At 42.4% G+C, this 12,867-nt stretch overlaps 1 protein-coding gene across 7 annotated transcripts in view; it reads left to right on the top strand.

Moving 5' to 3' along the window:
* ITPR2 (inositol 1,4,5-trisphosphate receptor type 2) overlaps window positions 1-12,867 on the top strand; it is a 390,831-nt gene that overhangs the window by 97,665 nt on the left and 280,299 nt on the right. For 6 of the 7 annotated variants that reach the window (XM_081210608.1, XM_081210606.1, XM_081210609.1 and 3 more), the window contains one exon: window positions 4,412-4,456. The exons of the other annotated variant lie outside the window; for it this stretch is intronic. In XM_081210608.1, coding sequence (XP_081066734.1) covers window positions 4,412-4,456 — 45 coding nt within the window. The remainder of the gene's footprint in view (window positions 1-4,411; window positions 4,457-12,867) is intronic. 7 annotated transcript variants of the gene reach the window in all.

The raw sequence follows: 12,867 nt of genomic DNA, 5'->3' as shown, positions 1-12,867 counted from the left end.
GGCATAACTAATACATGCTAAGTAATGCTGAGAACACACTTGCTTATGGATATATGAAGTGACTTTCTCTTTCAGACCAAGGCCCCTCTAGTTAAAGGGAAGGCAGGAAATTTTCCTATATTGTGCAAGAACATCCTAGCTCAGCAGAGGCTCTCCAGGGTTTCAGGCAGGGGATGTTCCCACTCTTACCTGCAGAGGCCAAGGATTGAACCTGGGGCCCTCTGCATGCAGAGCAGATATCCTGATCACTAAGTTATGACCCTTCAAGCATATCTGGCAAGAATCCAAGCAGGCACTACGTGGTCCACTGGAAATTGGCCAGTGGTCCATCACTATACTACCACTTACTACTAGTATGCTACCCCAAGGCCAGATAAGCCCTCCCCCACCCATTTCTTTCTGCTCTTCAAATTCCCTACCAATTTTGGTCACAGTCACAAAAGAAAATAGGGGGAGCACCGGTGTGTTTAAAAGCAGGAGGTATTTCCCTATCTTAAATGATCCACACAGATCAGTGTGCGTGCGTGCGTGCGTGTGTGTGTGTGTGTGTGTGTGTAGCAAACAAAAGTGAGGGAGGTAGCCACATCCCACCACTGTCATGTGCCTCCTGGAGAGTTGTCTAATGGTTAATGTGGCCCCCAAGTCGAGAAAAGTTAACCACCCCTGCACAGTATCCAAAGCACTTTGTATAAAATGCTGTAAAGTTTACAGCAATCCTTTAGAAAGGCTAGTATTCTTTTTATTTTTAAATTAATTTTCAAAGTTTCAAAAAGAAAAAAAATCTTTTTACACACACACACACTTGTTTACATTAAACCATAGTTCATATCAGTACCTTTATGGGGTTCCCTGAACCCCTGGACTTCCCTCCACACCTCCTTGGCTTCCAAAATTTATCTTCCTTTTTAAACTAAATCTAATTTCATTTATCCAAATTATTCTACTTCATTTTTATCCTTTGTTATTTTAAATTACAAGTCCTATGTCAATCCTGCTAACGTTTTTAGATTTTCACAGCGTTCTTTAATATATTCTATAAAGTTATGCCATTCTCTATTAAATTCCCAGTCAGCCTTGCCATCTCCGCATAGTCCATCATCTTCAATAGCCATTCTTCCTTCAATAGGGCTCTTTCTTCTTTCCATCCCTGGGCAAATAGTATTCTTGCCACTGTCGTTGCATACATACAGTGGAGTAGCAAGGTCAGGTAGTACCCAGTGCAGAAAATTTCTTGTCACCCCACTGATTTATTTATTTTTTGCCTGCAAAAATGGTTTGACTTTGTTTCATTTTGGGGGGGGGGGGAGGGGGAGCCAGCCAAAGTTGTTGAGCTATTGCGTGCATTGTGATGAGTCTGCCTGCCACATCTGAGGGGGAGCCAGCGGGCAGACCGTTTCTGCAGCAGGAAGCCAGCACGCACCAAAGCCACAGCGTCTCTCACAGATCTTGAGTGCTGTAAACCATTTTGTCACCCCTTTCAGAGGTGACACCTGGGGTGGACAGCACCCACTGCACCCACTTTCCTATGCCCCTGCATACTAAAACAGTATTTTCTTATCATTCGGTAATTCTTCTCCTATTATACCTAATAGAAAGGCCTCTGGGTTTTTTTTTAAATCAAAAGTTATTTTCAACATTTTTTTCAGTTCATTATAAATCATTTCCCAGAAGGCCTTAGCTATTTTACAGGTCCACCACATATGATGTGGACCTGTACCCTCTTTAACTTTACTCTTCCAACATATGTTCTTATAAATTTTCACTAATCTTGTAGGAGTCAAATACCATCTATACATCATTTTCATATAGTTCTCCTTTAACGTACAACAGGCTGTAAATTTTAAATCCTCATTCCATAACTTCTCCCATGAAGCAAATTGTATATTATATCCCACATCTTTTGCCCAGTGTATCATTACAGATTTTACTTCCTCATCTTTTGTTTCCCATTCCAGCAACAATTTATACATTTTTGACAGAACGTTTTCATTATTTTCCAACAATTCTTTCTGCAATCTCAAAAATTCTTTACCAAAACCGACTCCTTTATCCAACCTAAAAATGTCATTTAGTTGATGATATTGGCGCCAATCAGTTAACAGATGTCTTATGTCTTCAAACTTTTTTACTTTCAATTGATTTTCCTCCTCAGTTAACAACACTCTATACGTTGCCCATTCTTTTTCCATATTTATTTTTTTAACTGACAACACTTCTAATGGTTGCAGGTAGGTAGCCTTGTTGGTCTGCCGTAGTAGAAACAAAATAAAAAAATTCCTTCCAATAGCACCTTAGAGACCAACTAAGTTTGTTATTGGTATGAGCTTTCATGTGCATACACACTTCTTAGCCACCATGGGGTTTTATTCTCTAATAAATTCTTATATTTTTCCCAAACAGCATAAATTGAATTTCTAATAAAATTGTTTAGAAATCCCCTCTGGACCTCAGGTATATCAAGCAGGAAATATACAAAATATTATCTTCAGTTCCTTTATGCCTAATCCAATTCCCACCCACCCATTTGCTGGGAAATGGGGGAAGTGGAGGTATCTCCACCAAACAGGGCAATGTATTACCAGAAACAAAAAGGAAAAGAAAAATAGTACAGTGGTACCTTGGTTTGCAACCACTTTGGATTACAACTGTTTTGGATTACAACCATGTCAAACCCGGAAGTGCATGTCCTTTTTTTTTTATTACAACCCATTTTTTTATGGATTACGAACAATTTTTGGGGGGAGGCCCCATTGGCGAAAGCGCACCTTGGGTTACAACCTGTATTGATTTACAACTGGACCTCCGGAACGGATTATGGTTGTAAACCAAGATACCATTTGTCAGAGCTGCTTCCAGATCCTAGCTCACAGAGGATCATGCTAGCCAGCGTTCACTTTATAAAAGTCTTTATTGAGTTACAGTCTCCATTCTCAAGCTGCTGCGTGCAGCTCTACGTCTTATGGGTTAGACCGGCGAAGCTCCGTCTGAGTCTCCGCCTCCTGTACACCAGCTTAATACCCTAGCCTTACTCCACCTTTTCCGCCTGACTGTTCTTCTCTGGGTCCCTCTGCCCCCCGCTGTCTCTTCCTTCCTGGACTCTTCTGACGCGGACCCCCCGGACCCTTCTGTCTCCTTGCGTCGGGCTTTAGGACCTGGCTCCCTTTCCGGGCTGCTTACTGCGCCACCTTCCTGTGCATTTGAACTTGGCGCATGCGCCCAACCTTCCACTTTCCGCTTAACCGTTTCTTCGCTCCCCGATGGAGGTGTGGCCACTCCTGACTCATGCCCTCCTCCCTGCTGCGAGCTGCCAGAGCTCGGTACCTGGCGCCCTTCCTCTCCACTGCGCTCTGTTGGTGACGCTGGCCCCGATTTCCAGCTGCTGCCCTCTGAGCCCCCTCTGGACCCTTCTTCCTGGGGTGTCCCCCTAGGCTCCCCCCTTGCTCTGGCCACTGGCGCTCCTTTCTGTGAATCTTCTGATTCACTGGAAAGACTCGGAGATCTCGGGTCGTCGTCATCACTCATCTTTTCTTTGGCCTCCTCCCCCTCGCTCTCTGTTTCCTCCCTTGCCCTCGCCTCTGCTCCTGAACCCCTGACACCATTGTACTTCCACTCCCAATTGAGTCTAATCCACTTTTTGCCGATTGGACTACAGATAAATTGTTGTGTCTGTGGATGTGCCTAAAATATCTGCTTGTCTTGCTGTGATGCATATCTTTCAGTTTGTTTAGCTTGAGAATATGGGCAGGAACTTTGAGGCCAGCCACACGTAAACTTGACCTTTCCCGCTCTTGCTCACTAAAACTTTCAGGAAGGAATTGAGTAAATGTGTAGAGGGGGTGAAAAATGTGAAACCACTGCTAAAAAGAACCCTCCTAAGATCCCTCTACCACCTGGACCAGTTTCCATCCTCTTTTGGGGGGGGGGGCAAGGTGCTTGAGTGAGTGGTGACCCACCTCTAGGTGGTTTGGATTATACAGATTATCTAGATGCATTTCAGTCAGACTTTAGGACTGAAATTGCTTTGGTAGAACTATGGTTGGAACTGGACAGGAGAACTGCAAACCCGCTTCTGTCGGATGTCTTGGTGGCTTTTTATACCATTGACTATGGTATACATCTGCTGGATTGGATCCCTGGATGGCACAGTTCTGTGCTGGTTTTGGTCCTACCTGGTGAACAGGTTCCAGAAATGCTGCAATAGTCTAGATGTAGACTAAGAAACTGGGAGTTAATTCAGGCAAGACAGGCATGCTGTTGGTCAGGAGGTGGGTTTGTGGTGGGAAAGGAAAATTGAAAAGCCTTAAGTGCATGTGGAACAATATTCATGGCCTTTTGAACATACATAACATAAGCAGTTTAAGATCAACCTCCTTTTTTTCAAAATTTTATTAAAAGTGCTTTCTTTTTACAGCTTAATCCACACTATCCAGATGGTAGTAATGGGGAAAAGGCTTTGGTAAGTGCAACTGCTTCTTTAAATAAAATGTGGTGAAATGCTCCCTTACATAATCTGATCTAATTAGAAAGAAAGTGCCTGTGACATTTGGGTTGTAGAAACAAACTGTGTACAATATCGACAAGAAATATATTTCTGTTACAGAGTTGGGAGCTTAAAAATCCTATGTTGATGTGACTTTTGCTTTCTATTTATTCATTTATTTTAAAACCTGGCAACAACTTTTCCTGACAAAAAGTTCTCCAAGCAACTGGCAATAATTATGGCTTTCCAAAATAAACAGACCAAACAAATTTTACAATGTGTCATGAGTTGGCCTAAAAACAAATGCCACAATATGCTTTAATTCTATTAATGTTTGTTTTTTAGTTATTGTTCCCCCGTGTTTTTAGCTGCTCATATTTTATCAGTAAGCTGTCTTTAGACCCTGTCAGGGAAAAAGGTGGGATATAAATAAATATATAACAACAACATGACTCCAAAAATATATAGAGGGTGTTAGGCTGGTACAGTTGCAGAGGGAATTATGGACTTGGGAAGCCATGATAGCAGAGGTGCTAATCTGGATGTTGCTGGGCATCGTCCCATCATCTTTGACCATTGGCCATGCTGGCTGGTGCTGTTGATGTGAGAGACCCCCAAATAAGTGTGGTAATTATACTTTACAGAGTTGTGCAGAAGTTGTTTTTCACAGTTCTCTTTTTCCCATAGAAAAACCACACAAGGTTTAAAAATAACATATCACTTTACTTGCTGTGCTTGCTCTTGTCAGATTGAATATACAAGAGAGGCATGTAATACGTTACTAAAATATATTTACATGACTTTGTATCGGAGTGACTAATATTTACAGACTGGCTCTTAGGAGGCTGCCTCATAACACAACACACTTTCTGCTCTCACAGTTAAAACTCTAAGTTGATAACTGAACTATACAGTATATATGACATCACAAGATTATATACTACAGCATTAACCCTTTGCATAGTTTTTTGGATGCACCATTTCCACAATAAGCCACAGGTTGTCATCATTGCATTATAGAGAGGGCCCTACTTCTGATCTCAGTATAGACCTGGCACAAAAGAGAATCAAGAAAGTCTGAGACATTTTTTTTACCTTTTAAGGCTATGAATTATTTTCATTACCCTATAGCAGGGGTCAGCAACCTTTTTCAGAAGGAAGAAGAAGAAGAAGAGTTTGGATTTGATATCCCGCCTTTTACTCCCTTTAAGGAGTCTCAAAGCGGCTAACATTCTCCTTTCGGGGGCCGGTCCACTGTCCCTCAGACCTTGTGGGGGGCCAGACTATATTTTGAAGAAAAAATAATGAACGAATTCCTATGCCCCACAAATAACCCAGAGATGCATTTTAAATAAAAGCACACACTGTGTTTAAATAAAAACACTGTGTTTAAGCTGGAGACATATTATAGTTAATTAAAGTAAATAGGTTAACCTGAAAGAATGCATTTCCTGACCCACTTTGTTTCACAAATTTCATTTTGTTTAATAAAACTTTGTTTAATAAAACCACAGGCTATCATGTGGGGGACTTGTGTGAGGGAAAACTTTGTGATTACAGTCTCAGGCAGAAAATGCTCAAACACTGTAATCACAAAGTTTTCCCTCACACAAGTCCCCCACATGATAGCCTGTGGTAAATTGTAAAACCTGGTGTAATTAGCATACAGAGAGAGGTGTGTGCTATATTTAATTGGGGGCAGTTAGTGGGGTGAGTCCACTGTTTGTGCAGACTTCAAAAGAGGAAAGAGAGAGAGAGAGAGAGAGAGAGAGAGAGAGAGAGAGAGAGAGAGAGATAGATAGATTTGACCCCTAGAGCTCTGTTAACGCTGTATGGGATTGCTGGTTTTGTAAGCTGCTGCTAAAGTGTAGCACCCTGCTTGTGGTTAAAGCTTAGCTGGAATGAAATATTCAACGCAGCAATAGAGAAATTAAAATAATTATTTATTTGTCAGACAAATAAATGAGAGGCACAGTGGTACATGGTTACCAAGCTCTGGCCTGGCCTCCTGCCATTATGGCCAGCACTTATATTCCCTCAGCCCAGCCCCCTTGCTCCTCCTTTGGCTGCCTCTGTCTAATCAGCCTGGTTGAAATTCCTGTTGGATGCTTGCTAGAACCAATCATAAAAGATACACCCATTTCCTATTACCTTTTATGGGAGACAGAGATCTATATTTTCTTCTATTTATAAATGGCAAACAAGTAGCCATTAACCTCGACAAGGCACCTTAATTACCAGATAACCTTTGGCCCCTCTTTCCCTATTCCCTGCAAACCAGATGGTTTTTAATTTCATTTTAAACAGAGGTCCGACAACCATATGTCAGGAGTGCTCCGATAGTGTCTCCTGCTTGGCAGGGGTCTGGATTCAATGGCCCTTGTGGTCTCTTCCAACTCTATGATTCTATGATTCTATGAAATAAGAATCTAACATGAATCTAACATTTCTAATTTCTAAATCATTTGCATAATTACATTTAAGCCAATATATTTATACATTAATATATATAGATTTTTAGAAGAAAGGGAACTTAGTAAAAAAACAGTTTCCAGAATCAACTTCAGAGAGAAGCCTCTTAGTTTACAGCCCCCCTTTTCCTGCTGAAACAGCTGCTGTTCTAAAAGCAACTTCTTCAATTCACCCTTTGGCTTAAGTCTTTAATGGGAGGCATAATAATTGTGTTTTTATAGCTTAATTGTATTCTGTAATTTTGTATGGTCAGTGTGACCTTTTGCTGCTAGCCTGTAATTTCTTTTTGCAACCCTGAGGCTCTGTCAGAGGGGCCCTGTTTAAGATGAGCACATCTGCCGATGCACTCAGATGCCTGGCATGAGATATGCTGCCTGGCATAAGAGATGCAGATATTTTAAAATATATATTTTAAGCTCATTTTAAGAATACAGGTATCTGATCAAAATATAAGCCTTGATTAAAATGCAGACTATGAACAGATGCCTCATTCCCCCCTTTCAAGCTCAAGGACCTTCATCCCAAGTGTCCTTGATAGCTTGATCTTCATCATATTCCTGAGGTAAAGCTCTGTATAGGGCCATGATATGAGGTAAAGTTTCATTTGAAATCATCTTGCTAATTGTACTTCTAAAACATGAAATGATACATGGCACCATACATAAAACCATTACTACTACCGTCAAGAAAAACAAGCAAGACAATAGTATCCCTTTAAGTCCCGCAACATTAGGTAACCAGTTGGTGAGCCATCCCATATCCCATCCTTCCCATGTTTGTACTGGGACATGTGCTATACTCTCCATCTTTGTGGCCAACACACGAATTGCCTCACCATTATCAGAAATGTTAAAGCAACAGGCATTCCCTGTCAAGTTCAAGACTCCACATAGGCCTCCCTGCCTGGCAAGTACATAATCCATTCCCATTTTCAGCTGCAAAATGGCGGCTCTACTTTCATCCAACTGTTGTGCAATACGTCTCAAACTCTGGGCCGTTGCATTGGTTACAAGTTCCACTACTGCTTGCAATCGAATTATTCTGTTCAGATTATAAATAGGATCCCGTGCCCCTTGTATGAGCTCATCAGGATTCCAAGAGGCAGGATCATAATAGGCTATAATGTGCTCTGGTGGCCAATCATCAGTATCACTCCAACTTTGGGTACTTCCTCCTGCTATATGAGAAATATCAGCGTTTCTTCGTGTACGCTTGGCTGAACTAGTGGGCATAATCCACATTGGTGGTAATACCCATCCCAGGAAACAAGTCCCACTCCATTTGGAAGGGAGTTGCTTGTATGCCCATTCTCCACATATCCACCACAACCATCGGGTCTGAGGTTTTTGATACGTGGAGTGCATAAGGCGAAATATCAAAAGGGGTAAAGAGTTCACAGTGCAGTATGTTAGATTGCCTTCTGCTGTCACAGTTATGTTCCACACCATTTTCCATGCATGAATAAAAGGAGGTGCACAGGGCAACGTATTCCGAGTTCGATAGGTAGTACCGTTTGCCCAGGTTTGACTATTCTTAATATAATCCCAAGTATAGTGACAATGAGAAGAGCCTACCATGGTAGGATCAGCTGCCTCTGATAATTTACGTACACAGAATTCCCCTTGCACAGGTATAACTCGTATTGGTTTAGTTGAGTTCCAACCGGGGAAATTCTGTACCTCTGTTTGGTGTGGCATTTCGCTTACCATACCAATGGCATTTAATGGTATCGGTAATAAGGGCATACCTCCCTCTGAATCATCTGGCCCAAGAGAGCAAACAAGGCAATTGGTCCTATTTGTAACATTGGCTACCATCTCAGCTAAGCCTACTCACATATCGTGGTCATGGCGGAATCCATATTTAGCAAATTTGGTCAGATTCAAGGACCCTTCCCCTTCCCAAGGGATCAGGATTAATAATAAAATCATGTTGATGTCTAGTATATGCATTCCTTCCACAAAAGATTACCTTATTGTGATAACAAAAAAACAGAAATGGGGAACAGAAATGGGGAACCACCAAGACCAAAACATATATCCCGAGGATCCCCAATGAGTAATATCCTTGATAATTGTACCACAAGGGGGGGCAGTCAATCAATTGTATAAGAGAATCTTTCCTTTCACAATCGCTGGTTCAGATGCTCCTCAAGCTTCAGGCGTGCGCAGGTCAGCCAGCTTCCAGGTTGTGGCTGCAGCAGGCCGGTCGTCTAATGTTGCCCGTGACCTAGCCCGTTCCCCGTAGGGCTAGATACAGGGGTTTTTGGAGAGAGTCAGTTTAAAAGGATTAGAGGGGTCACCTTTGCACATCCAACTGCCTTCGGACTTCTAGGAATTCAAACAAATAGCCAGCACGTGTAGACACAAAGTCAGAAAAGCTAAAGCACAGAATGAACTCAGGCTGGCTAGAGAGGTTAAAAGCAACAAAAAAGGCTTTTATGGGTATGTTCGTAGCAAAAGGAAGAACAAAGAAACAGTGGGGTCACTCAGAGGAGAAGATGGTGAAATGCAAACAGGGGACACAGAAAGGGCTGAACTCCTCAATGCCTTCTTTGCCTCAGTCTTCTCCGATAAAGAAAACAATGCCCGACCTGAAGAATTTGGAGCAAATGATTCAGCAAAGGAAACACAGCCCAGAATAACTAAGGAGATAGTACAAGAATACTTGGCTAGTTTAGATGTATTCAAGTCTCCAGGGCCAGATGAACTGCATCCAAGAGTATTAAAAGAACTGGCAGATGTGATCTCAGAACCACTGGCAGTCATCTTTGAGAATTCCTGGAGAACAGGCGAAGTCCCAGCAGACTGGAGGAGGGCAAATGTTGTCCCTATTTTCAAAAAGGGGGAAAGAGAGGACCGAAATAATTACCGCCCAGTCAGTCTGACATCAATACCAGGGAAGATTCTGGAGCAGATCATTAAGCAAACAGTCTGTGAGCACCTAGAAAGGAATGCTGTGATCACCAATAGTCAGCATGGATTTCTGAAAAATAAGTCATGTCAGACTAACCTGATCTCGTTTTTTGACAGAATTACAAGCCTGGTAGATGAAGGGAATGCAGTGGATGTAGCCTACCTTGATTTCAGCAAGGCATTTGACAAAGTACCCCATGATATTCTTGTAAAGAAGCTGGTAAAATGCGGTCTTGACTATGCTACCACTCAGTGGATTTGTAACTGGCTGACTGACCGAACCCAAAGGGTGCTCATCAATGGTTCCTCTTCATCCTGGAGAAGAGTGACTAGTGGGGTGCCACAGGGTTCTGTCTTGGGCCCGGTCTTATTCAACATCTTTATCAACGACTTGGATGATGGACTCAAGGGCATCCTGATCAAATTTGCAGATGACACCAAACTGGGAGGGGTGGCTAACACCCCAGAGGACAGGATCACACTTCAAAACGACCTTGGCAGATTAGAGAACTGGGCCAAAACAAACAAGATGAATTTTAACAGGGAGAAATGTAAAGTATTGCACTTGGGCAAAAAAAATGAGCGGCACAAATACAAGATGGGGGACACCTGGCTTGAGAGCAGTACATGTGAAAAGGATCTAGGAGTCTTGGTTGACTATAAACTTGACATGAGCCAACAGTGTGACGCGGCAGCTAAAAAAGCCAATGCAATTCTGGGCTGCATCAATAGGAGTATAGCATCTAGATCAAGGGAAGTAATAGTGCCACTGTATTCTGCTCTGGTCAGACCTCACCTAGAGTACTGTGTGCAGTTCTGGGCACCACAATTCAAGAAGGACACTGACAAACTGGAACGTGTCCAGAGGAGGGCAACCAAAATGGTCAAAGGCCTGGAAACGATGCCTTATGAGGAACGGCTAAGGGAGCTGGGCATGTTTAGCCTGGAGAAGAGGAGGTTAAGGGGTGATATGATAGCCATGTTCAAATATATAAAAGGATGTCACATAGAGGAGGGAGAAAGGTTGTTTTCTGCTGCTCCAGAGAAGCGGACACGGAGCAATGGATCCAAACTACAAGAAAGAAGATTCCACCTAAACATTAGGAAGAACTTCCTGACAGTAAGAGCTGTTCGACAGTGGAATTTGCTGCCAAGGAGTGTGGTGGAGTCTCCTACTTTGGAGGTCTCCAAGCCGTAATTAAGATTGCCGGAAGAAATATCAACAACCTCAGATATGCAGATGACACCACCTTGATGGCAGAAAGTGAAGAGGAATTAAAGAACCTTTTAATGAGGGTGAAAGAGGAGAGCGCAAAATATGGTCTGAAGCTCAACATCAAAAAAACGAAGATCATGGCCACTGGGCCCATCACCTCCTGGCAAATAGAAGGGGAAGAAATGGAGGCAGTGAGAGATTTTACTTTCTTGGGCTCCATGATCAGTGCAGATGGTGACAGCAGTCACGAAATTAAAAGACGCCTGCTCTTTGGGAGAAAGGCGATGGCAAACCTAGACAACATCTTAAAAAGCAGAGACATCACCTTGCCAACAAAGGTCCGTATAGTAAAAGCCATGGTTTTCCCAGTAGTGATGTATGGAAGTGAGAGCTGGACCATAAAGAAGGCTGATCGCCGAAGAATTGATGCTTTTGAATTATGGTGCTGGAGGAGACTCTTGAGAGTCCCATGGACTGCAAGAAGATCAAACCTCTCCATTCTGAAGGAAATCAGCCCTGAGCGCTCACTGGAAGGACAGATCGTGAAGCTGAGGCTCCAATACTTTGTCCACCTCATGAGAAGAGAAGACTCCCTGGAAAAGACCCTGATGTTGGGAAAGATGGAGGGCACAAGGAGAAGGGGACGACAGAGAATGAGATGGTTGGATGGTGTTCTTGAAGCTACCAGCATGAGTTTGATCAAACTGCGGGAGGCAGTGGAGGACAGAAGTGCCTGGCGTACTCTGGTCCATGGGGTCACGAAGAGTCGGACACGACTAAACGACTAAACAACAACAAGCAGAGGCTTGACAACCATATGTCAGGAGTGCTCTGATGGTGTTTCCTGCTTGGCAGGGGGTTGGACTCGATGGCCCTTGTGGTCTCTTCCAACTCTATGATTCTATGATTCTATGATATGTCAGGAGTGCTCCGATAGTGTCTCCTGCTTGGCAGGGGTCTGGATTCAATGGCCCTTGTGGTCTCTTCCAACTCTATGATTCTATGATTCTATGATTCTATGAAATAAGAATCTAACATGAATCTAACATTTCTAATTTCTAAATCATTTGCATAATTACATTTAAGCCAATATATTTATACATTAATATATATAGATTTTTAGAAGAAAGGGAACTTAGTAAAAAAACAGTTTCCAGAATCAACTTCAGAGAGAAGCCTCTTAGTTTACAGCCCCCCTTTTCCTGCTGAAACAGCTGCTGTTCTAAAAGCAACTTCTTCAATTCACCCTTTGGCTTAAGTCTTTAATGGGAGGCATAATAATTGTGTTTTTATAGCTTAATTGTATTCTGTAATTTTGTATGGTCAGTGTGACCTTTTGCTGCTAGCCTGTAATTTCTTTTTGCAACCCTGAGGCTCTGTCAGAGGGGCCCTGTTTAAGATGAGCACATCTGCCGATGCACTCAGATGCCTGGCATGAGATATGCTGCCTGGCATAAGAGATGCAGATATTTTAAAATATATATTTTAAGCTCATTTTAAGAATACAGGTATCTGATCAAAATATAAGCCTTGATTAAAATGCAGACTATGAACAGATGCCTCAAAAGTTGTTTTAACACAGAGACACCAGATTATGCTTGATTTAGCAGATGTTTCTAGAACTCTGGTGGTTGTTAAATTTAATTTTAAGTTCAGTTAGTACTGTAGCTTAATGGTCTTCATAGAGGGAAATAACATTAGGACTGTAACTATGCTTTCAGAGGCAGCTTTTCCAAAGAATGAGCCTATAAAGTCTGGGGCACTCGTGCTTATGCAGAGAAACA

Source organism: Podarcis bocagei (genome assembly GCF_964188305.1).
Source record: "Podarcis bocagei genome assembly, chromosome: 10".
Taxonomy (NCBI): Eukaryota; Metazoa; Chordata; class Lepidosauria; order Squamata; family Lacertidae; genus Podarcis; species Podarcis bocagei.
This window is presented reverse-complemented; position numbering and strand designations above follow the sequence as displayed.